The sequence below is a fragment of the Musa acuminata genome, chromosome BXJ1-1, assembly GCF_036884655.1.
Source record: "Musa acuminata AAA Group cultivar baxijiao chromosome BXJ1-1, Cavendish_Baxijiao_AAA, whole genome shotgun sequence".
NCBI lineage: Eukaryota > Viridiplantae > Streptophyta > Magnoliopsida > Zingiberales > Musaceae > Musa > Musa acuminata.
This window is the reverse complement of record NC_088327.1, coordinates 13,368,651-13,394,431: the sequence shown is the minus strand read 5'-3', so window position 1 is coordinate 13,394,431 and position 25,781 is coordinate 13,368,651. Positions and strand designations below refer to the sequence as shown.

General features: G+C 39.0%; 2 protein-coding genes, 1 long non-coding RNA gene, 1 other non-coding gene and 1 pseudogene across 5 annotated transcripts; 4 read left to right on the top strand and 1 right to left on the bottom strand.

Annotated features, from left to right (window-relative positions):
- Nucleotides 1–945: 945 nt before the first annotated feature.
- Nucleotides 946–2,390, top strand: LOC135587150 (acyl transferase 4-like; annotated as a pseudogene).
- Nucleotides 2,391–6,732: 4,342 nt separating this feature from the next.
- Nucleotides 6,733–6,835, bottom strand: LOC135592650 (U6 spliceosomal RNA). Its single transcript, XR_010479173.1, has one exon. It is a non-coding gene; the product is annotated as a U6 spliceosomal RNA (small nuclear RNA).
- A 9,223-nt stretch (nucleotides 6,836–16,058) lies between these two features.
- LOC135674858 (acyl transferase 4-like) lies at nucleotides 16,059–17,649 on the top strand. Its single transcript, XM_065185105.1, has 2 exons — nucleotides 16,059–16,528; nucleotides 16,629–17,649. The coding sequence occupies exons 1-2, from the start codon at nucleotides 16,115–16,117 to the stop codon at nucleotides 17,466–17,468; spliced, it is 1,254 nt and encodes a 417-aa protein (XP_065041177.1). The 5' UTR covers nucleotides 16,059–16,114; the 3' UTR covers nucleotides 17,469–17,649.
- A 1,748-nt stretch (nucleotides 17,650–19,397) lies between these two features.
- LOC135587147 (uncharacterized) lies at nucleotides 19,398–22,309 on the top strand. 2 transcript variants are annotated; one of them, XR_010475778.1, is made up of 4 exons: nucleotides 19,398–20,197; nucleotides 20,500–20,736; nucleotides 20,827–20,961; nucleotides 21,059–22,309. It is a non-coding gene; the product is annotated as an uncharacterized LOC135587147 (long non-coding RNA). The 2 variants fall into 2 exon arrangements; XR_010475775.1 differs by having other exon boundaries at nucleotides 20,827–22,309.
- Nucleotides 22,310–23,219: 910 nt separating this feature from the next.
- On the top strand, nucleotides 23,220–24,887 carry LOC135674852 (acyl transferase 4-like). Its single transcript, XM_065185096.1, has 2 exons — nucleotides 23,220–23,771; nucleotides 23,872–24,887. The coding sequence occupies exons 1-2, from the start codon at nucleotides 23,235–23,237 to the stop codon at nucleotides 24,709–24,711; spliced, it is 1,377 nt and encodes a 458-aa protein (XP_065041168.1). The 5' UTR covers nucleotides 23,220–23,234; the 3' UTR covers nucleotides 24,712–24,887.
- The last annotated feature ends 894 nt before the right edge of the window (nucleotides 24,888–25,781 follow it).

The following is a 25,781-nucleotide window of genomic DNA, read 5'->3' as shown; positions in this document are numbered from 1 at the left end:
AAGTTTCATGGCACCTCAGATTGAGGGCTTCCTCCGATCAATGGCCCTCAAATGAATGATCTTAATTTTTTCCGAAAAGAAAAATTAGATTCAATTAATTGTTTATGACGACCAATGCTCTGTTTATCAGAGCTCAAAAAAGAAATCAAAACGGGAGACCAATCAGACAGACCTCCTCAGATAGTCCTTTTGATTACGTTTTGCAAAATCTATCAACTAATAAGCACAACGATTAGCCTCCCTAAAATAAAAATGAGAGATCTTAGAAGCCTGCATAAATATGGAGAACGATTTCGAATACAATTAACATATCTCTAAGGATGTTGTTCCTCTTGATCGAGGACTCCTAACAAATTTGAAGAGCATCAGTCTCTCTCTCAATCATCGAAAACCTTAAAACCATCTTGCCAACTTGGGAAGGCCAAGAACAAGCCCAGTTGCCCAATCTACGTCGACTATTTTGGATTATATTCAGGATTCTGTGGCGAACGTTTAGTGCACGACATATTTACCTGTGAATACTTGAAGGGCTTCGCAAAGAATTTTATGACTTTCTCCATCAAATATGAGACTATCCTCGTGTTCAAAGAGATACAATTCAATGTGTTACAGGCGATTAAGACGACATGGATCATGATGGAGGACTCGTGATCTCATCCTTACTCTTCGATTGCCCTCTCTTATCCTTCATCTATTTCAACAGCACCGTCATAAACAGAATACAAGCTTTCATCTCACCACAGATTGGTGAACACGTTGTACATGTTATTGGCAAAGCTAATTGTCCTAACGATGTATACCTATAACTACTACTGATAACGAAACACTTGGAAGATAGAGCAAAGGCAGCACCATGGAGGTCGTCAACTTCGCTGCACCAAACCACTATACATGGACCTCAGATGTGCTGCAAAAACTCATACGGCACATTGACACGGTCCTCTGTCCATAGCTGCAACTATGAGCTTTGCTGTGACCAGAACAAGCCGGTCCTTCGTCGCTCCATGCGAGGAGACGCCGAGGGGCTCGCTCGGCCTCTCCTTTATCGACCGGGAGCCCGTCTTCAGGTATGTGGTGCGGTCGCTCCACGTGTTCAGGCACGGCCGGGAGCCGGCCAGGGTCATCAGGGAAGCACTGTCGAAGGCGCTGGTGAAGTACTAACCCTTCGCGGGGCGGTTCGTGGACGATCCCGACGGCGGCGGCGAGGTTCGTGTCGCTTGCACTGGCGAGGGCGTTTGGTTCGTCGAGGCCAAGACGGACTGCAGCTTGGAGGACGTGAAGTACCTCGGACCCCCGCTCGTGATCCCTGAGGACGCGCTCCTGCCCATGCCCAGCCCCGAACTGAACCCCCTCGACGTCCCTCTCATGATGCAGGTAGCGTGTTAGGTTTGTTGATCAGTGAGTGAGAATGAATCATCACGTTCATCTGATCGACCACTTACCAAAACAAGACTGCACTCCTCTGCTCTCTCAGGTGACAGAGTTCGCGGGCCGCGGATTCGTGGTCGGCCTCATCTTCGTCCACGCCATCGCCGACGGCATCGGTTTGGCACAGTTCCTCAACGCCGTCGCCGAGATCGCCCGCGGCCTGCCGAATCCCACCGTGGAGCCTGCATGGTCCCGGGAGGTCATACCCAACCCACCTAAGCTGCCTCCCGGTGGCCCGCCCGTGTTCTCCTCCTTCAAGCTGCTCGACGCCACCGTCGACCTGTCCGCTGACCATATAAATCACGTCAAGGCCGCACTTGGAGCTCACTGGCCAGCGCTGCTCCACCTTCGACGTCGCTGTCTCCAACCTGTGGCAGTCCCAAACGAGCGCCATCAACCTGGACCCGGCGTCGACGTGCACGTGTGCTTCTTCGCCAACACCCGCCACCTGTTGCGCCAGGTCCTGCCCCCCGAGGGTGGCTATTACGGCAACTGCATCTACCCAATTACTGCCACCGCCTCAAGCGGCAGGATCGCTTCGGCCGAGCTCATCGACGTCATCAGCATCATCAGGGACGCCAAGGCGAGGCTGCCGGACGAGTTCGCCAAGTGGGCCGCCGGGGGCTTCAAATACGACCCCAACGAGCTCAGCTTCACGTACAGCTCGCTCTTCGTGACGGACTGGACCCGGCTGGGCCTCCTCGACGTAGACTACGACTGGGGCAAGCGCCTCCACGTTATACCGTTCACGTACTTGGATATCATGGCGATCGGCATCATCGGGGCGCCGCCGGCGCCGCAAAAGGGGACTCGGGTGATGACGCATTGCGTCGAGAAGGAGCACATGCAGGCGTTCCTGGAAGAGATGAAGGGCTTCGCCTGAACCAGCAGCAGTGTAGTTCTTCGTATCCTTTAAAGAGTCCAATAATAAAGTCCGAGTCCAACGTTTCATGCATGCTTGTCATCAAAACAAGAAAGAGGTCCTTGTTTATTTGTATGTCCATTTACAACAAATAATAATGTTGATCAGGTTGTTCTGTCTATTGCTGTAACGAGGGCATAAGTGATTGAAGATGATGATAAAAGGTAAATATATAATGATAATTTTATATCTTGTATGTAATTTTTTTGATGTAGAAAAAAAGTTTAAAAGTATGAACATTACTTTTGCTCTCAAAAAAATAATTTAATTTTAAGGTTCTTCTTGAATAATGAATCCATAAATTACTTAAAAAATTACTTAATGTATATAAAATTATCGTCCATAAAGATAATATCAGGGTTAGTAAGCATATAGTACATCCATTTTATCATTATAGAAATAAAGGTGTATCTAACTTGGAGTTAACGAACTCGATTGACATAAAAAATAAGTCAACTTCGATATGTCAAGCTACTAGAGCTTGGCAAAGTCCATAAATAGCTTTTTGTAGTTTACAAATATGGTTTGAATACTAATGATGGATGAAACCGGAGGATTGTTGCATAGAGACATCTTTAGCTAAGGTCCTATGTTAAAAAATATTGCTAATATATTATTATCGTATATGTCAACCTTGAGTGATAGTCAAACTTAGAATAAGTTCAAATATTATCGATTTAATAACCAAATTGAAGGTCTCCATGAAATTAATATCTTAAGTTTGGTGAAACCCTTTGGTCACTAAACATGCTTTGTATTTAGCAATGAATTCTTTTGGGCTTCGCTTAATTTAAAATATCCATTTACACTCGATAATATTTTATATGAGGTGAGATAGTATAAGAGTTCATATGACATTATGGAGTAGGGTATTATATTTTTCACACATGGCTTGGTGTCAATATGGAGATTTTTAGGCTTCGATGATGATTGTGGGTTTAGTAGGCTCAGGTGGAAAGTTTTTGATAGTATGAAAATAAAAAATTTTATGTTATTTAAATATATTATTTTTGGAGCGTGTTATCATATAATATCTAAGCTCAATGGTATTATTGAGTTATGTTGAATGTATATAAATTAGTGAAGAGTTAGTGATATGTATCTGATCACATTGATGTATTTTAGTGCCACTTGGTTCGGGAAAGGACAAAGATATCATTTGTGGTGCTGAGGGCGTTGTTTCATCGAATATTACAGAGTGAGTTAATGAAGAGATAGATAGAGAATTTACAGAGGAGATGAGGTGCTGCTAAATAAGAGTAATAAAGAAGTACATGTCTAAAGGAGAACTACTAGTTACTAGTTGATGTAGTGAGAGGTGTCCTTGATAGGGTTTGAGGTGTACTCATATGAACCCAATGATAGATAATTGTTATAGTGGCTCACGTTACTAAAGGAGTAAGATTTTGGAAGGAAAAAATATACTCATTACTAATAATATGATATGATACAAAGATATTTTGAGTTTGAAGATTATAGCACTAAAAATCGTTATGCTCAAGGGAGCATTCAATGAAGATGCAAGACTTGGATCTTAGTATTAATTTGTATGAATCATAGGGACATAGATAGGGATAATATAAATAATTAAGTACTTTAAGTTTTTGAAGGATTATGATTTTGTGAAATAATTTTTCAAATAATGACTAATATTGTAGGATTGAGATAAGCATACGGTTAATGAAGTAAATATAGTTTGAAAGACTACTGACTAAAAGGTTAGTGATATAGTCTTAGTGTAGGAGGGTGAGATTAGTTTGAATTATGTGTTAGTGATTAAGCTAACTAGTTGAGATATGTGCGGTGGTGACTTTAGATATTGTATGACACATGATAAGAGACAAGTTATTAGAGCTTGATATTTACCTCCTCCATCAGAGTAGACTATTTTATGATGGATTTGAAGAAGTTCTTGACCACTTTTCTAAAATAAGTAAAAATTATGATAATTTTATATTTATATTTGAGAGGATATAATAATGTATATTTAGTAAAGTAATTTATAAAAATAATATAAAATCTAAAATTATTAAAGGAAGTGATTAGGGCACAGCCTTAGATATTAGTGTAAATGATTTCAAGTGGTTTAGAGCGAAGATGTTCCAAAAGATACTCTATGACTTTTTTCACTAAGGTAAGCATCACAATGAGTTATAATTTTACTTTATTTCAAAGTTGAAAGAGAGTAACAATAAATTAATTATTATTGAATGGATGATGACAAAAAACTAAGACGACAATACAATATATTGATTATTTTTATTCTAGTGTTAGACCAAAGTTGCCCTCATGCTCAGTTCTTTTATAAAAATGAGTTTGAAAAGAACTTAATAAAAGTATTATTTTATTTATATAATTGAGAAAAAGAAATAAGATTCCTTTTAATGTGAAGTCAAAAAAATATAATTAAGTATAAAAGTGTTTATATATGAATTACTAATTATGGAACTAGTATGAGTTATAAATATTCTATTATCATCATGAATGATGATAATTTTTATTATCTCCATAGCCGGTGTGGATGAATAAATTTTGTAAATCAAATGTGATATAATAGGAAGTACTAGAGTTAATAATATAATTGCTTGGATGAGCAATTGAAGTAGTCATGATGTTTGCTTCAGGCTAGTTAAATGTAATAGCAGGCTTGGTTTAAGATCGATAAATCTTTGTTGTGTCTAATTTTGTCACAAAGTTGACAGATGATTTTTTACTAACTATCATTTTCTAGATAATAGAACTACTAATAGTTATAGTTAAAGTTATTTTTTGAGTTGTTTGGGTTGAAGTTACCACCATGATTGGAGAGTTGACAATGTAACGAAGGATTATAACTTTGCATATTGCCAATGTATTTAAGAGTCATCTTGTTCAATTCTTTATTAAAATTTTTATTCTTTTGATTGTCATTTCTTTTAGATTTTTGATTAAATTGAGCTATAGATGGTCTCATCTTCCTTTCTTTTTTATTTCAAATATGTTTCATAATCAATTAACTATTATACAATTCTTTGAATAAAATTGGTAAGTTATGTGCTTGAATTATTATTACTAGTTTCTTCTATTTCTCTCCTAAGTTATTGAGAACATAAACAACGACTTCTTCATTACTCACGAGATGACATATTAATCAAATCATATATAATAACTTTTAGATTTTGTATATAATCAACAATAATATTTTTCTCTTATGTTGTTTTTATCAAAGTGTATAAAAGGCCTAGTATGCGAGTGCAAGACAATTGACGAGAGAAGTTTATAACTTGAATCATGTTTTTGCTATAGTACTACACGAAGAGATTAGTGGTACTTTGGAGCTAGTGATTGAGACTTAGATGACTTATAAAATAAGATGATCTTATCGTAGTCATAAGTTTTTATATATTAAATCTTTTCTAGTGTATAACTAAGAAAGTCATCGATGTAGCTTAATAGATTATATCCAAAGAGGAGATTGGAGAATTATGCTCGTCAAAATACATAGTTGCTATCTTTGGAGAGCTTAAAGGGAATTAGAGTTATTATATTGAAAGATATAAGTCCTATAGGTTAAGATGAACTTTTTTTTCCTAAGGAAACTATAATTAGAGCATTAGATGTAGAGGAGGAAGACATGATGAGAAGATGCTATGATCCAATAAGAGAAATCCAAAATAATTTATGATCTAATTTTGATGTACAAATAGTGGAGATATGATCTATTGGTGGATATCAGAGCTGAGAAGTGTATAAGGACAGATCTGATCTTAGATGTGCAAAAGAGGGCGATCTCTTCCTCACTTGAGTTCTTCTCTTGATCTTTAGTGTTGAAGGCATGGTTGAGAGGATAGTGAAAGATAATAAACTATCACTGAGAGATTGATCGTGAATCCTTATAATACTCTACTCTTAGTTTCACCTAAACCCTACATGCATGACTAAAGTAGGATGTCATATTTTAAATTTTCATTATTACTATCATTAAGCATGCAACAAAAAATAGATAATTTTAAAATTAAAACATACTAACTTACTAAATAAAATGGTAGAGTTTCCTCTATACATGTTATTTATGATATTTGTATATAATTATAACCTTTAACAAAAATAAATATATAATATGTCTAAAATTTATATATAATAATACTCATAGGTCATCGTCCATATCTGCATTTGTATGGGCTTGCACATGCTCACTTCCCAATCCAATTACTTGGGTACTGTACTAGTATCTTTATTTATAAAATAGGACATATAGTGAGTAATCACTCAGTAACATGAACATATTATATCCCAAAATGGAATAACTATGTAATACATCGCATCTAATACTTTAGATGGTTTGCCTAGTTTCTCCATGCAAGTTAGTAATGTAAAAAAAATATGTTTTTTTTTTATAAGTTAAAAATTTGGACCATTTCTCAATTTGTGCGTGTCATCCTTGTGCAGGGGCCATGCTAATCTTCTCTGTATCGTTCCAATTTTATCGGATGTCTCCAAAGAGACAATGTAAAAAAAATATGTGGTGTTGGAATCAATTAATACATATAAGGAAATATCATAAATAAATATCTCACCTACGATCATTAAGGGACTAGCCTTTGCTTCTATCTTGGACATCAAAGACTGTGCCTAGTACTTTTTACTATTTTGATGAGATTGTTATACAATTTCTTATTAAATGTTCTAGCTTTCTACATTGAAAATATAGTCCTTTATTTTTAAAACATTATCTCATATGACGTTTTATGCATTCAGGGCAAATGAGTCTTTATGCATGAAACAACTAAAAAGACTGGGACATCTAACAAATTTTTTCTTATGTAAAGAGTTTGAGATGCTCCTATTGTTGTTCTTGATTTGAGTGTTATTTTATTTTACTACCTAAATTTTGTTGTGGGGTTCTGTTTTAAAAAATAACATCTTTCATTGATATATTATGATTGTGGTGTGTTTGTTGGGCTTAAAAAGTTCTTTGCTCGACCTTCTCTACCTCCAAAGTCTTTTTCGCTATCAAGAATAGGGAATATCTGGGATATTTATCGTCATTTTATGATCATAATAAATTTTTGCTCTGAGTCATTACAAAAAAAATTGATTCACTCTCAAGGCAAAAGTACTAATAATATGAGCTATAAATCCTCAAACTTTCTAATGTAATTCATCACCGATTGATCTTCATGTTAACAAATTCTATCATTTTGGTTGATCGATAGGTTGGATTGAAATACTTTTAGTAAAGGATCTCCCTGAATCTTTCCCAAGTTATTTACGGTCCCCTTTCTTGCATCCCACTAATGACGAATATTTTTTCATGACATATAAGTTATACAAATAACTTCATCTTCATATAGAATCCTTGCATACTCAAAGGTCCTCTCAATGTTTCTTATCCACTCTTCAGTCATTAGTGAATTTGTATCAATTGGTGGATTATTTTTTTTAAATCTCTCACTTACTAATTATATAATATCATGTCCTCGAGCTTCTACTAGCATCACCTCTTTTCCTCGAGCCAATAACTATAATTATTGAGATTATCTCTCTACTAACTCTATTAGCCTTTTAATTATTATATCTCTATGATATTCCTATATATATGCCTCTCTACCATCGGGAGTTTTCTCTCGAATATTACTAAAGCTACTAGTGTATCCTTTGATTTTTATGATATCTTTCTAAGTAATCCCAAGTTGTTCATGCTCTAGTTGTCAAGTATAAGAGCATCAAATAATAATAAAAAAATTAATGTAACTTAATTATTAAGACTTATAGGATAGTTGCATAGTGCATCTCATGCTTCTACATATATAGATAGTCTATTGTATTCATGACTTAGGCTTTGATATCATAATTATAATACCTTACTCCTAGTTTCATTCATACCCTACATGTATGACTAAATTAGAATGCTATATTTAAAATTGATATTACTATTATCATTACAAGTGCAATAAAAAGTAGATAATTTTAAAATTAAAATATATTAACTTACTAAATAAAATGATATAATTTCCCTTGTACATATTATTTTTAACACTTGTGCATGTATTCATTTTTCTATACAATCACTTGGGTGAGGTACTAGTATCTATAGTGAGTAATCATTTAATATTAGTCTTGATAGTTTTATTCAAGTGAGCATGCATCATATCATATATGTAACATTTCAAAATGATTGACATAAGATATTAAACAGTAAACCCCTCATCGTATGACTAAAGGAGAGAAAAGGTCATGGGTTATTAGGCTGGCAAAGAGGATGATGTTAAAATAAAGTAGAGATGCTTAAGAGGTTACCTTAAGGTCTATGGTTCAATCATATTATGCCTCATTAAATTTTTTTCTTCTTCTTTTACTAATATAATTTGAATATTCTAGTAATTCAATTGAGTTTAATTTGGTTTGACAAAGATGATATTTTTTATCCTTGATCATCTATAAATTTTACTTATTATCATAACTTAATCTCATATTCAAGTCCGTTAGTATATTTTGATTTTTTGTGCTATACTTAATGTAAACATTAATGCTTATATATACTCAACCAATATTTTATAGAATATTAAGAATGATATTTTTGAAAAGTGTGTACTTCAATCTTAAAAGCCGAAAATATAAGTATGTCATTTATCATATTTATGAAGCATAAACATCATGAATTATTTCACTAAATGAGAATAACATGCTAATTGTAGTTTAATGTGTGTAAGACTTAGGCACTACAATCCAAGGCGCTAGTGAGTTCGACGGTTGATGAGAAGGCGACAAGAATGCGGTGAAGATGTTAGGTAATAAGTGTCGGTATAGGAGTAGAAGAAACACTCGCTAAATCAAGTTAAATAGCGATACAAAACCACCGAAGTAGTAGGTCAATCATTAAAGGAGGCTGATTAGATCAATAAAGTGGAGTAGATCTACTATAGAGCAGGTCGTGCTAGGAGATCGGTAGAGACGATTCACGCGTCTTCATCTTCGGTGCAATGCCTAATCCGAAAGCAGGAAGTAAAAATAAAAAATTATAAAGTAGCAATAAAATAGAGAGGGTGGGGAAGAGAAATAATAGTCACCAATAGATAAGTGGGCTAGTAAGAAAGAGAGAGTGAGGAAGAGGGAGCCTTGCTTAAAGTGAGAAGGCTTCCTCTTTAAATTTTTTGTTGTAAAGTATATGTAAGGGTGAACTATGGTAAACTGAACCTAGGTCAAGATGTTATATTTTCTTAGGTTATCCCTTAGGAGTAAAAGGCTTTAAGGTATGGTGCCCATAGAATCATAAAATTGAAATATATGGGGATATTATTTTTTATGAATAGGTGTTACTACGGAAGGATTATGAATAGGTTGCAAAAGATGCAGAACCAACTGAACAAGGAGTTTTGATTCTAAAACCATCCTCCATAGAACTTGTCATTGCCTCTACATCTTTTGAAGATGAAAAAAAAAGGAGGGACCACATCCAACTAAGGAGGAGCACCCCTACTACATTACCTTCGATCGACCACATTGCACACCATATCTAAACCCAAAGTATGCGAATATCATCACCTATGCACTTGTTATTATTGAGGAATTATAGAGTGCAAAAGAGCCAACTTCATACAAGGAGGATCTTGGTAGTCCAGACTCAAAGAAGTAGCATCAGACAATGATAGAAGAGTTTTATTCACCGTTGAAGAATCATACTTGGGAATTAGTGAAGCCTCCACCTAACAATAAGCTGATTGGAGATTATTAAGATCAAGGAAGGGGGTGAGCCTCGGTGGCAAAGAGATATAGCTAGATAATATATATTTATGATAAAGATATTTTTTAAAAATTATTAAACATATATTCGAGTCCTTCTAGTCGTAGTAATAACATTTGATTTGAAGTTAGAGTAACTAGATGTGAAGACAACTTTTCTTGATGGATACTTGGAAAAAAAGATCTAATTGAAATAGCCAAAAAGGCTTCAAGGAAAAAGGAAATAAGAATCATGTTTGTTTGTTGAAAAAGTCTCTCTACTACCTCAAACTGTCTCCAAGATAATAGAATAAATAATTTGATCAGTTTATACTTAGTTTTGGATATAATAAATCTCTTTGTGATAGTTGTATATATCTAAAAAAGACAAGTAATTTAATAGTATATTTAATAATATAAATTGATGATATGGTTGTTGCTACAAAAGATAAGTCTGAAATAGACAAACTTAAGAATCTACTGAAGACGGAGTTTAAAATGAATGATTTATAGGCAATAGAAAGAATTCTTGATATGAAGATTCATTGCATAGATTTACCAAGAAGTTGTACCTATCTCAAGAAACATACATAAAGAAAGTGATGAAATAATTTGGCCTACTACCTTTAAATATCGTTTGAACTCCACAGGCAAAACACTTCGGATTGTAAGAGTTCTTGTGTCCCAAGATGAGAAAGAAACAGAAAAAAAATGAAAAAGATTCCTTATGCATAATATAATATATGTCATGATATATACACGCAATTGAATCTTGCTTATGCTATCAACATAGTGAGTCGATACATGGCAAACCCAAGAAGGGCTCACTGGAAAGTTGTTAAATGGGTTAAGCAATTGAAAGATGCCTTAAAGGAATAATGACTTCATATATAGTTTTTTTTTCTTGATGATGGGAAAATACAATGATGCATACAAATCAACAAAAGAATTCATACAAATTAATAATGAGATTATTAACGAAGAAGGATTTAAAAAGTTAGAGTTCATGTTAGAGATAAGAAAGCAATGAGAAAAAGAGCGAGGCAAGGAAGACGTGATAGAGATCTCCTGCCCAAATTTGACCCAAGTTCCTTATCCTCATCTCCAACGTTGCATCTTCTCCAACGTGACCTCCGGTCACCGATCTCCATCGCCGGCCAGCCATTGTGCTTGTTACAGCAACCTTAGAGAAGAGAGGAAGAGAAGTTGACTGTGACCAACATTGGTCAACTGTTAGTCAACCGGGGTAATTTGAAGTATTTGGGTAAATTTTGTCAAAGCTCTATCAACCAATAAGCACAGCGATTAACCTCCCTAAAATAAAAATGAGAGATCTTATCAAGCCTACATAAATATGGAGAACGACTTCGGATACAGTTAATACATCTCTAAGGATGTTCTTCTTCCATTGGTCTCTATCTCAATCAGTCTAAAACCTTCAGATTATCCTGCCAATTTGGGAAAGATAAGAACAAGCCCAATTGCCCAATCTACATCTAACATTTAGTGCATGACATATTGACTAATGAATAATTGAAGTGCTATGTGAAGTATCTTATGATTTTTTTGATCAAATATGAGGCTACAAATGCATTACTTGTTTTATTGTTAGAGCATGCAAATGCATTACGTCGAAATATCAACCTTTTGTGTTTCGTAAAAAAAAAAAACATGCTCGTAATATATTATTTAACTCTCTGTCATTGATTACATGGATATTTTTCACCATTGAGTACTGTATAAAATAATATCCTTACTTAAATCAAGAACAATTTACGGAAAATAATTAATCACCATGCCAACTTTTATTTACCTTGCTGTCTTTTTATTTACATGGATCATGATGGAGGACTAGTGTAATAATTAATCCTTGGAAATGCTTTAGGTAATGCAAATTGTATTGCTCAAGTGTACAAAAGAATGATTTATACATTCTTGCAGATGAAGCAAAGAAGTTTTATTCAAGTGGTAATTTGTCATCTCGATTACTGATAGCAAGATCCTGCAGTCAAAGAGGAAAAGATTACTCCAAGTTCTACGGAATAGTTGATGAAGAAGAAGATGATGAATCTATCTTTTGATCATGTTCATGTTTGAAACACTGCAGCATCAAGTTTGAATATGGCTTACAAGCCACTCGAACTGAATAGATTACACAAATCTATAACTCGAATCTGGTAGAGAACTCAATCAAACTGTCACTCTAAAAAGTGTTGGTGATATGTAGTGTGGCTCTTGTTTGAGTTCAGTATGCAGCTATATGTCTTGTTCTTGAAGTTATGATAAATGACCGAACCAACTTCTGCTAGAAAGCAGATGCAGCAGATGATGCAGTACTTATGCCAATCTCTAGAAAAAATAGTCTGAGAACACTCTTAATTATCTACTATCTACTTGGAACTTTTGTTGTACTATGCAAAAGGCATGAGATAAAATTCATCTTACTAGCTACCATAGGACTGTTTGGTTGGTACTCTAATTCATGTAGTTGACACGCAACTACAAGCAATAAATAGCACAAATAGGGGTATCCTGAATGAACTTCTCATATTACTGGATTAGAGAAGCACTTCTCTTCCGCAGATACTGTAAAGCAAAAGAGACTGGTGTGACTTTTCTGCACAAGCATTTAAAATTTGATATGTTTCATTATCTAGATCTCCAGGTAGCTTCAGTATAGTCAAAATTGTGGTTTGTTGTAGATTGAAAGTATTTATAATGCCAAAGAAGTTTCTTTCCTATGTTTCTTTTAGAGCATTAAAAACTTGTCCTTTTGGTGAATTTTGTCAAGCCTTATCTACCAGAACAAGATCTGTGATATGAATTTTGTCCTTTTGTAAATGTATTAGTTCGCTGGTGCAAACTCTTACAAGTTATTATAATGCTTGTTGATTAGGGGAAGAACTTCTATCCTGAAGATTGTACAAAGCAAAACAAAAATTCATGTAAGGTTTCAGTTGAAGGACAAGAAGGTTTTGATGTGCTGCATCATCCAAACTTAGAAGAAAGTTTCAACATAGTCAAGCCTTGTCCACAAGGAGAAAATTCTACAGTATAATAGGTAGATTAATTCATCCAGTGCTGGTAAGTTTAATGGTGCATGCCATTACTACTACTAGTAGATGATATGGTGAACTGCGAGCTGCATAAGCTGAAGGGAGACGACACAAAAGCTGGAAATAGATAAACTCAAGTTAAGACTATGACAAACTCTCTCTCTACTAAGAGCTGAAGATATGTGGTGTTCAATTTGTAGTTTTTTTTGGAGAATGCTCAGTTTGATAAATACTGTTCTTAACAGTATAGCTAACGAAGGAACAAGTCATGATAAAATGGAGATGAAGATGCAACAACGTCACCTTAATTTATTTTATATTGCATGTCACGCAGAAGCTCCATAGTGATAGAAGATAAGATTTCCCCAACTTGATAGAAGATAAGATTTCCCCAACTATATGAGGAAATCTCTTTATTCTGTTTATTTTGTTGAGGGAAATCCTTCCTCCTAATCTGTATAAATAGGAGAGGGAACATGTTAATATTTTCAAGTTAAAGCTATTTCATTTCTACGATAAAGCTTCTTCAATTATTATTCTTATCTTCTATTATTTCTATCACATAGAAATTCTGATGATTTGTGCCAAGTTCTTCGATAGAATTCGTAGGATATTCTTAATGTCTCATCTCCATTACAGCAATGTTCATTCTGAACCTTACAAGTAAATGATTGAAGCTAATTACCACTTGAAGCTTGCAAAAGACATGACATGGAAAATTCTGATATGAATGCTAAGTAAAAAGATTGTGTGGGTTACGCATGAACACAACAGTATCATCTCACTATTGAGCATTGGTATCACGTTGTTGTTTTCATTGCAGCAGTTGACACGCAACTACAAGCAATAAATAGCATACATGGTCATGATCTTAATAAAACAGAGTTGTTTTTGTTGTTTTCTCATCAAGTCTTTCACAGGAACATGACACTGATATTAGATAAATATCTCACTTTGCAGTATAATATGAGACAATTAGGTATCTCAGAGTATTATTAACAAAAACTTACTGCATGAACAAAAGAAAATGAAACCATGTCCTTCAGTTCATCATATGCCAACAAATTTCTTCATCCACAACCTCTTTCTTTGTCTCCATATGCTATTTTGTTCTAAGAACTAAGTGTTCACGCGTTTACAAATCAAAGTATTGATTTTTCTTCTTGTTTTGATCCAATATAGAAAACACAATTAAGTCAACTGAACTGTTGAGGTTGCACTGATTCTTGAGAAGGATGTAAACATCAGCAGCAGAGACGATCTCTGTATGAAAGAAAAAGGAAGGACGAATCATGATGACAGTATTCTCTCTGAGGATGATCTTGTGAGTGATACGAACAAATTCACCAGTTATGATCATGAACATGAACTACTTTTTTCCATCAGATAGAGACTTGATCCCATTTACACTTCCTTCTATCCCTTATTTACTTAATCATCCTGCCGTGTCTCCTTTTATTGCCTGTTGTATCAAAAGGATGGCAGTATTTCCATTATTCAATCACCTCCTTATTTATATGATTTCTACACACATCTGTATAATCTTCCTTATTGCCTTTGCTAAGGTATTATATCCATGTATTGAAGTTGTTGATACTTGTGTTCTAAGTATCAACAAATGCACTGAAGTCACTTTCAGAGCTGCAAGATGGAACGCTAACAAGCGTCAAGAACATGGTAACATATCTCCAGCAATCATCACCTGTTCTTTTTAATTATCTAGCTTGATCATGAATGATCTTATCATCTAACAAATATTCATCTCCAAACTTGTGCCTATACATTATGTTTCATTGTCTATAATGCATCCCAGCAATGCCACTCTGTTCCAAGTGTTTTGTGCTTGGAAGTTTCAGTACAGAAAGCAGGTGAGTGATTCTTTTATGCCTTGTATTTGTCTGTATGGCACACAGCTTATCCACGCTCATTAATCATACCCAACTTTAGCAAGTGAGGATCAATAATTACCTACCTGCTCACTCTGAGCTTACAGAAACAAGAATCATCTGATTCCTATGTTTTGGACTACCTGATTTCATGAAGTAATTAGTTGTCCACCTACCTACAATTACTGCTGAGGCCATCTTTATGATTTATGGGTTACGATTAGCCATTTATGATTCCAGTATTACAATCACTGTGTATGCCATTCATTGAGATTCATTTACTGGTAAGTACTTTTGACAGCAAATTGTGAGTTCAACAAAGATTTTGTTCTCTTCAAACACTAAATTACATGAAATTTTGATGGTTAGGAATCTAATCTGCTCTTAGAACCACGTAATCTAGTCCAAGATTCTTTTTGTGATTGTGACCACAAAGACAGTAAACTTTGGACACAGCTTCATTGTCATCTCATTCTTCTCACATGACCTCTGCAGCTGGAAGATTTTCGACCTTGCCCGGCAGATTCATCTCAAACCAAGTCTCTTTCTTGTGGCAGAACATCACAATGCGAAACTCAATCTGATAAGCACTCAATTAAGTCTTCGGGTATCACTTCAACTTGGGTCCAGAAGATACTGAGGTTGGCGAAAGGATATAGCATTAAAAGAGGGAGTGGTGAATGCAGAGAGAGCATTGTTCTTCACAAGTAAGCATCAAGGTTGATCCTTTGCAAACGTAATTCAATTTGCAACATAAATGCTTAGTTGGAAGTTAGAACAAGTTACGTGGATCTCACACAGACATGAGATGCATCATGAGGCACAGACAAGCTTTGGAGAAGAAGATTAGGCACCTTTGACAAGGACTTCAAAACACAACACAAGCTTTCAACTCACCTACAGACTGGTGAACTTGCTCTACAAATTATTGACAAAGTCAATTGTCCTAACGATGCTTACGTATACCTACTAAGGATAACGAAACCCATGGAATCTTTAGCGAAGGCAGCATCATGGAGGCCATCAACTTGCATGCACCAAACCACTATATATGGACCTCACATGTGCTGCAACTACTCAGACGGCACATCGACAAGAGTCCTCTGTCCATAGCTGCAGCTATGAGCTTCGCTGTGACCAGAACAAACCGGTCCTTCATCGTTCCATGCGAGGCGACGCCGAGAGGCTCGCTCGGCCTCTCCGTCATCGACCGGGTGCCCGGCCTCAGGCATATGGTGCGGTCGCTCCACGTGTTCAGGCACGGCCGGGAGCCGGCCAGGGTCATCGGGGAAGCACTGTCGAAGGCGCTGGTGAAGTACTACCCCTTTGCCGGGCGGTTCGTGGAAGATCCCGACGGCGGCGGCGAGGTTCGTGTCGCTTGCACTGGCCAGGGCGCTTGGTTCGTCGAGGCCAAGACGGACTGCAGCTTGGAGGACGTGAAGTACCTCGACCTCCCGCTCATTATCCCTGAGGACGCACTCCTGCCCAAGCCCAGCCCGGAACTGAACCCCCTCGACCTCCCTCTCATGATGCAGGTAGCGTGTTAGGTTTACTGATCAGTGAGTGAGAACGAATGGTTACGCTCATCTGATCGACCTCTTACGACAACAAGACTTCACTCCTCTGCTTTCTCAGGTGACAGAGTTCGGGGGCGGTGGGTTTGTGGTCGGCCTCATCTCCGTCCACACCATCGCCGACGGCCTCGGCGCCGCCCAGTTCATCAACGCCGTCGCCGAGATCGCCCGCGGCCTGCCGAATCCCACCGTGGAGCCTGCATGGTCCCGGGAGGTCATACCCAACCCACCTAAGCTGCCCACCGGTGGCCCGCCCGTGTTCCCTTCCTTCAAGCTGCTCCACGCCACCGTCGATCTATCCCCTGACCACATCAATCACGTGAAGTCCCGGCACCTGGAGCTCACTGGCCAGCGCTGCTCCACCTTCGACGTCGCAATCGCCAACCTGTGGCAGTCCCGCACGCGCGCCATCGACCTGGACCCCGGCGTCGACGTGCGCGTGTGCTTCTTCGCCAACACCCGCCACCTGTTGCTCAAGGTCCTGCCCCCCGAGGGTGGCTACTACGGCAACTGCTTCTACCCGGTGACTGCCACCGCCTCAAGCGGCAAGGTCGCCTCGGCCGAGCTCATCGACGTCATCAGCATCATCAGGGACGCGAAGGCGAGGCTGCCGGACGAGTTCGCCAAGTGGGCCGCCGGGGACTTCAAAGACGACCCCTACGAGCTCAGCTTCACGTACGACTCGCTGTTCGTGTCGGACTGGACCCGGCTGGGCTTCCTCGACGTAGACTACGGCTGGGGCAAGCCCCTCCACGTTATACCGTTCGCGTACTTGGATATCATGGCGGTCGGCATCATCGGGGCACCGCCGGCGCCGCAAAAGGGGACACGGGTGATGACGCAGTGCGTCGAGAAGGAGCACATGCAGGCGTTCCTGGAAGAGATGAAGGACTTAGCCTGAACCAGCAGCAGTGTAAGTGTAGTTCTTCGTATGCTTCAAAGAGTCCTATAATAATGTCCGAGTCCAAGCGTTTCATGCATGCTTGTCGTCAGAACAAGAGCGAAGTCTCTGTTCTATCTCTGTAACTTGTTTATTTGTATGTCCATGAACAACAAAAGATGAAACTGATCAGGTTGTTCTACAGAGTGTAGATTCGATCTTTGTCTATTGCTGTAACGAAGGCACAAGGACAAACAAATTAATGCAAGCTTTAGAAAGACGATGAAGGGATGAACTCTGATCCAAAAACTTCCTTGCGTGATCTTCCGGCTTTCTGTTTCGACTCCATCACCAACGCCTCTAACATAAGTCTCCACTTAGCCACTGGAGCAAAGATGACTCACAGCTGTTGTGCCTTGGCGAGGGTTTTGACGTTGAAGACCAAAAGAAACTCGCGGTGCTCTTTCGTTCCCACTTCGGAAAGATCAAATCGCACCAGCTCGAAAGAGTCGGCATGCGTTTTCCCACCTTTGAAGTCAACATAAACCTTCCACATTTACGTGGTTGACCTGTGTAGAATAACCCAAAATCCTATCCAAAAATGAGTCAAAGCATGATGGTCACAGATTTAGTTGATGGTATGGAGATGAACATAAAGAATTAGAAACGTATAATTTCGATAGAGCATCGAGTCTGATCTAACAATATTATTAATGTAGGAGGCAAAATGACATCCGATATGAGGATGAGCAGCTACATATCGTAACTATTAAAGGAGAATAAATATTATTCTCAGCCGAAAACGAATCAAAAAACCAAAAAAAGATGTCGACTTAAAATATCATGAATGGATTTATGAGGAAGAATAATGATAGCATTCATTAACTCCTATTTCTCCAACTGCTTGGATTCTACTAGTGGTTATATATATGATTTTAGAACTAGAAGAAAAAAAAAATATTATTAATATTTCCATCATCTTCATCTTTCATCCTCTCACCAACCAATATTAACAAGGAGAAAAGTTAGTCCCTATGTGGGCACCAACCAACATACTGCGGCTTTAATGTTGGATGAGTCACCGAGCTCCATCAAGAATTATGTTGCACCGGTGGCTTTAGAAAGTGGAACCGATGAATGGCCCAAAAACAATGCTTTGTTCTTCTTCCACTAGGATAACACTCGACGAGCATCAGAAACATTTCTGTCCAAATGATATCTTTTGCTACGATCACAGACATGAAAGCTGAGCATGTGGATCCCTGATTTCATCATGAAGAGAAACTGTTCCTCCTTGTGTTAATCGCTTGACTGCTGGTTTCTTCTGCAACTTCATGCATGCATACATTTCATTTCATAGTGAGGCCACTAGAGAAGGATGAAATGGGGAGCACCTGCGCGATGGAAAGTGAGCCTTGTGCGCTCCAACTCACACCACCGGACCAAACTGCTTGTTTCTTGGAAGAGCTTGGCAGTGGAGAGCATACGGCTTGAGCTGATATGCGTCAAGTGGATAGATGTATGGGAAAGTTTCTTATGTTATTTGAGAATGATATATAAAGAATATATTTGTAACGATGCCTATCCTCTCACCATTTTTTACTGATATATAAATGTTAATAAGATAAGAACATACAAGTATTTAAACCAAAGCATAACAATAAAAATAAATGTAATCCTATTTTATCATCATAAATTTCTCTTTGCTTCAATTTGTCAAGACATTTATAATTTTTTTTAGAATGAAAAATTAGTGGGCAATAAACAAACAATAAAATAAAGAAAATTAGAAACAATCTCAGGATAAAGTGGTCAAGTCATCAGTGGGAGGATTTGGTCAAGTCATCAGTGTGAGCTGCACAACCAACCAACGAACCGATGAGCCTTTGTGGGGAAGACGTGCGTCCAACGTGAACCGAGGAGTGGGAAACCTACGAAGGCAAGAAACAATCCAACCTGCTAATGGTCATCCCCAAGCACAATCCACCCGAGCAAATCTCCGTCCGATCGCAGTGAATCCTGTCGACCACGAGTTGAAAAGATTCGACTGTGTTTGGATATCAAGCTTGGATTCCAAAGGCAAATAACATAAGCAGCTTGGCCTGACAAGATTGCTCTGACCTTTCTGCTTCGTACTGTGATGAGATTCACGTATTCTAGCTTTTGCTGTAAAGCAGTCATGGGTTTCCTGCTTAGGTTTGTTCAGTATCTTATTGCCTGTGTGTGACATCTTTACATACAGATGGTTGTTCTCCCTGCATCACTCTTTGTCTGGATTTGATTTGCCTCGGTGTTCATCACGCCGCCACCTTTTGAGTCTCTGCTGAGCCAAAGCGTGTTTTTTCTTGCGAAATCTATCAAGTCTTGTACATCATCACCTTTCCCTTTGAACTGCACTATTGTTTGATTTCATTTTAAGAGACTGTTCACTGTCTTGTCCCGTGGAATAAGAGATGAGTGCATCCTCGAGCAACTCTGCGTCACATGAGCCAGTTGCGAGTTCTTCTGATAAGCGGGAGTTGGAAGCCCGTGGGAAGAACAAGAATCAAGATGAGACCAAATTTCCTGTCCCATTCTACCGTCTGTTCTCGTTTGCAGACTCCACGGATGTGATTCTGATGGTCGTGGGATCACTTGGTGCGCTGGGGAACGGGCTTGCTCTACCACTCATGACCGTTCTGTTCGGGGATTTGATCCAGTCCTTTGGAGGAGCATCGGACACACACGATGTGCTTCGTAGAGTTTCCACGGTAAGTTCTTCATCATCATACTCTGAGCTTAAGTTAATATTGGTTCTTCAATCATGAACTTGAGAATTGTGACCATATTGGAAGTTCAGAAGAGTACTTTTGATGGTTTATCAGTATTAACTAAAAGTAATCATTGGGATTCTTCCATGATGCCTACTTCTCGTTTGACAAAATGCTTTGCACCTTTTTCCACTTCTTGCTAGATATTTCTTTTCTGTGTTTTTGAACAAAAAAGAGAGTAAACGGTCATGAATTCTACCTCCTTAGAACTGTTAAGTGATTGATGATTTAATCACACTCAGGTAGCCTTGGAATTTGTCTACCTAGCAGTTGGAGCAGGCGTGGTATCTTTGGAGGGTTCGTAGTTGCATTTGTCCAAGGGTGGCTTCTCACCCTTGTCATTGCTGTGCGCCATCCCTCCCTTGGTGGTTGCTGGAGGAGTCATGGCCATTATTGTGGCCAGGATGGCATCATTGGGACAAGCAGCTTATGGAGAAGCTGCAGCGACCGTCGAGCAGACAGTTGGGTCAATTAGGACAGTAAGTTTTGCTCTTATCACAGATGTGGAAGCATGAAAGAACAGTATTATGCCTGGAAACGTTACTCTTATCAAGTCTGACCTTATTCAGGTTGCATCTTTTACTGGGGAAAGGCGAGCAGTAAAGAAATATGACAAGTCTGACCTTATTCAGGTTGCATCTTCAATTGCTTGATTCACCTTTTCATTCTGCTGCATTTACAAACATCAAGAACTCATTACAAATGTAAGGAACTTTAATACTTTTCCATATTTATATAATCATGGCCTATACTTAACATTTTTAAACTTAATTATCTTGATCCAATTCTCCTGCTCATTAGGCCAAATAGCACCATGCATGAAAGCATTGGCAGCAGGACAAGCTGCTGCATCTAAGATGTTTGAGACAATCAACCGAGAGCCAGAAATTGATGCTTGTGATGCCAATGGAAAGGAACTTAGCGATATTCGTGGGGAAATTGAATTTGAGTACAAAGAAGCATATGATGCCTCTGGAAAATTTTGATATGAATGCTAAGTACAAAGATTGTGTAGGTCATGCATGAACACAACATTATCATCTCACTATTGAGCATTGGTATCAGGTTTTTGTTTTCATTGCTGCGGTTGGCACACAACTACATGCAATAAATAGCATACTTGACCATCATCTTAGAAAAATAGAGTTGTTTTTTTGCTTTTCTCATCAAGTCTTTCACAGGTACATGACACTGATCTTAGATAAATAGCTCTCTTTGCAGTATAATATGAGACAATTAGGTATCTCAGTGTATTATTAACCAAAACTTGCAATATCAACAAGAAAAGAAGAAGAAAGAAATCATGTCTTTCGGTTCATCATATGCCAACAAATTTCTTCATCCACAAGCTCTTTCTTTGTCTCCATATGTTATTTTGTTATGAGAACTAAGTGTTCACATGTTTACAAATCAAAGTATTGATTCTTGAGAAGGATGTAAACATCAGCAGCAGAGATGATCTCTGTATGAAAGAAAAGGACGGATGAATGACGATGGCAGTATTCTCTCTGAGGATGGTCTTGTGAGTGATACAAACAAATTCACCAGTTATGATCATGAACATGAAGTACTTTTGTTCCATCAGATAGAGAGAAAAGATGATGAGACTTGATCCCATCTACACTTCCTTCTATCCCTTGTTGTCTTAATCATTTTGCCGTGTCTCCTTTTAATGCCGTTTGTATCAAAAGGATAACAGTATTTCCATAACTCAATCACCTCCTTATTTATATGATTTTTACACACATTTGTATAATCTTCCTTATTGCCTTTCCTAACATGTGCAGGATTTTGTGGTGGGTATTATGTCCATGTATTGAAGCTGATGAAGACGATCACTGTAATTTACTGAGAAAAGACGTTGACCACAAAAAGTACTTGTGTTCTCAGTATCAACGAATGCACTGAAGTTACTTTCAGAGCTGCAAGATGGAACGCTAACAGGCATCAAGAACATGATAACATATCTCAAGCTCAATTCAATCATGACCTGTTCTTTTTAATTTTTGCCTGTGTATTATCTAGCTTGATCATGAATGATCTTATCATTAAACAAATATTCCACTCCAAACTTGTGCGTATACATTATGTTTCATTGTTTATAATGCATCCAAGCAATGCCACTTGGGCTTTCATGCTGTAAACAGTCAAGTGAAATCCAATCCACGAAATAATTTGATCTACGGACAGCATCGTTATAGTAAAAGTCGTAGTGCCAGAGGAATCATTACCGCATGACATAGAAGGGGAGGTCATAAGCGTCTATACTGTAAAATCGATTTTCGACAGAATGGAAAAGACATATATGGTAGAATCGTAATTATAGAATACAACCCTAATCAAAATGTATACATTTGTCTCATACACTATGGAGATGGTGAGAAGAGATATATTTTACGTCCCATAAGGGCTAAGATTCATTTACTGGTTAGTACTTTTGACAGCAAATTGTGAGTTCAACAAAGATTTTGTTCTCTTCAAGCACTAAATTACATGACGCTTGATGGTTAGGAATCTATTCTACTCTTAGAACTACTAAATCTAGTCCGAGATTCATTTTGTGATTGTGACCACAAATACAGTAGAATTCGAACACAACTTCATTGTCATCTCATTCTTCTCACATGACCTCCGCGGCTGGCAGACTTTGACCTTGCCAATCTGATAAGCCAAGTCTTTCACTTGTGACAGAACATCACGAGTCTTCATCCGATGCATTGGATCATTTCAATTTGGGTCCAAGGGAAAGAAGATAATGAGGTTGGAGAAAGAACATGCCTGAGCATTAAAAGAGGGAGTGGCGGACGCATAGCTTTCTTCTTCACTAGAAAGCATCAAGGTTGATCCTCTGCAAACGTAATTCAATGTGCAACATAAATATGCTTAATTGGAAGTTAGAACAAGTCACTGGGATCTCACACAGATAAGCGTCTGATGAGAAGACCAACCTCAATGCCTACCACTGATAACGAAACCCATGGAAGACAGAGCAAAGGCAGCCATCAACTTGCATGCACCAAACCACTATATATGGACCTCACATGTGCTGCAACTACTCATACGGCACATCGACAAGAGTCCTCTGTCCATAGCTGCAGCTATGAGCTTCGCTGTGACCAGAACAAGCCGGTCCTTCGTCGCTCCATGCGAGGCGACGCCGAGGGGCTCGCTCGGCCTCTCCGTCATCGACCGTAGGCCCGTCCTCAAGTATACGGTGCGGTTGCTCCACGTGTTCAGGCACGGCCGGGAGCCGGCCAGGGTCATCAGGGAAGCACTGTCGAAGGCGCTGGTGAAGTACTACCCCTTCGCGGGGAGGTTCGTGGACGATCCCGACGGCAGCGGCGAGGTTCGTGTCGCTTGCACTGGCGAGGGCGCTTGGTTCGTCGAGGCCAAGATGGACTGCAGCTTGGAGGACGTGAAGTACCTCGAATCCCCACTCATGATCCCTGAGGACGCACTCCTGCCCAAGCCCAGCCCGGAAATGAACACCCTCGACCTCCCTCTCATGATGCAGGTGGCGTGTTAGGTTTGCTGATCAGTGAGTGAGAATGAATGGGTACGGTCATCTGATCGACCTCTTACTACAACAAGACTGCACTCCACTGCTCTCTCAGGTGACAGAGTTCGCGGGCGGCGGATTCGTGGTCGGCCTCATCTTCGTCCACGCCATCGGCGACGGCCTCGGGATCGCCCAGTTCTTCAACGCCGTCGCCGAGATTGCCCGCGGCCTGCCGAATCCCACCGTGGAGCCTGCATGGTCCCGGGAGGTCATACCCAACCCACCTAAGCTGCCTACCGGTGGCCCGCCCGTGTTCCCCTCCTTCAAGCTGCTCGACGCCACCGTCGACCTGTCCGCTGACCATATAAATCACGTCAAGGCCCGGCACTTGGAGCTCACTGGCAAGCGCTGCTCCACCTTCGACGTCGCCATCTCCAACCTGTGGCAGTCCCGAACGCGCGCCATCAACCTGGACCCCGGCGTCGATGTGCACGTGTGCTTCTTCGCCAACACCCGCCACCTGTTGCGCCCGGTCCTGCCCCCCGAGGGTGGCTATTACGGCAACTGCATCTACCCGATGACTGCCACCGCCTCAAGCGGCAGGATCGCTTCGGCCGAGCTCATCGACGTCATCAGCATCATCAGGGACGCCAAGGCGAGGCTGCCGGACGAGTTCGCCAAGTGGTTCGCCGGGGACTTCAAAGACGACCCCTACGAGCTCAGCTTCACGTACAGCTCGCTCTTCGTGACGGACTGGACCCGGCTGGGCCTCCTCGACGTAGACTACGGCTGGGGCAAGCCCCTCCACGTTATACCGTTCGCGTACTTGGATATCATGGCGATCGGCATCATCGTGGCGCCGCCGGCGCCGCAAAAGGGGACTCGGGTGATGACGCATTGCGTCGAGAAGGAGCACATGCAGGCGTTCCTGGAAGAGATGAAGGGCTTCGCCTGAACCAGCAGAAATGTAGTTCTCCGTATCCTTCAAAGAGTCCTATAATAATGTCCCAGTCCAACGTCTCATGCATGCTTGTCATCAGAATAAGAAAGAGGTCGCTGTTCTATCTCTGTACTTGTTTATTTGTATGTTCATGAACAACAACAAATAATAATACTGATCAGGTTGTTCTACAGAGAGTAATTCAAGATTTGTATATTGCTGTAACTTGTTTATTTGCATGTCCATGAACAACAAATAATAATACTGATTAGGTTGTTCTACAATGAGGAGATTCAAATTTTGTCTATTATTCAATCAATAATAATATTGTTTTTTTATTTTATTAAGATAAAAGACTTAACATCCAATTGCTGGATCATGCTTCTACTGTAGTGGTACACAAAGAGATTAATAGTATTACGAAGACAGTAACTAAGGTTCGAATGATCGAATAAGATGATCTTATTGTAGCTATAATTTACGATCATAATTTGTTATTGGGATGAGTTCTCCTAATATTTAGATTTTTTCTATTAGACAACTAAGAGAACCACCGATGAAGTCTAATAGATCATATCCAAGGAGAAGATTAGCAAATGATGATCGCAGTGATTAGAGTCTCTACATTGATATATATAAGTACTGTAGATTGAGATAAATTATATTTTATGAGAAAATAATAATTGGGATGTTAGATAGAGGAAAAAAATATGCTAAGAAGATGCTATGATCTAATAAGAAAAATATAGAGCTAATTAATAATTTGGTTTGAATGATCAATTGGAGGAGATCAAATCTAAGAAGTGCATAGGAGAGGATATCTGATGGAGAAGATTAGATCTGAAAAATACACAAGAGAAGATTTGATCTAAGATGTGTAGAAGAGGGTAATCTTTATCTTCCTCTCTTAAGTCCTCTTGGTTATAAGTGTTGACAGTAGTGGACTATCATTAGGAGGTCGACTGTAAATCTAAGGCACTAGTGATTTTACTAATTAACGAAGGGGATGAGAATGCCGATGCGGCTATTGGGTAGTAGACATTGGTGTAAGAGCAAAGTGAATGCCCGTCAAGCAAAACTGCATA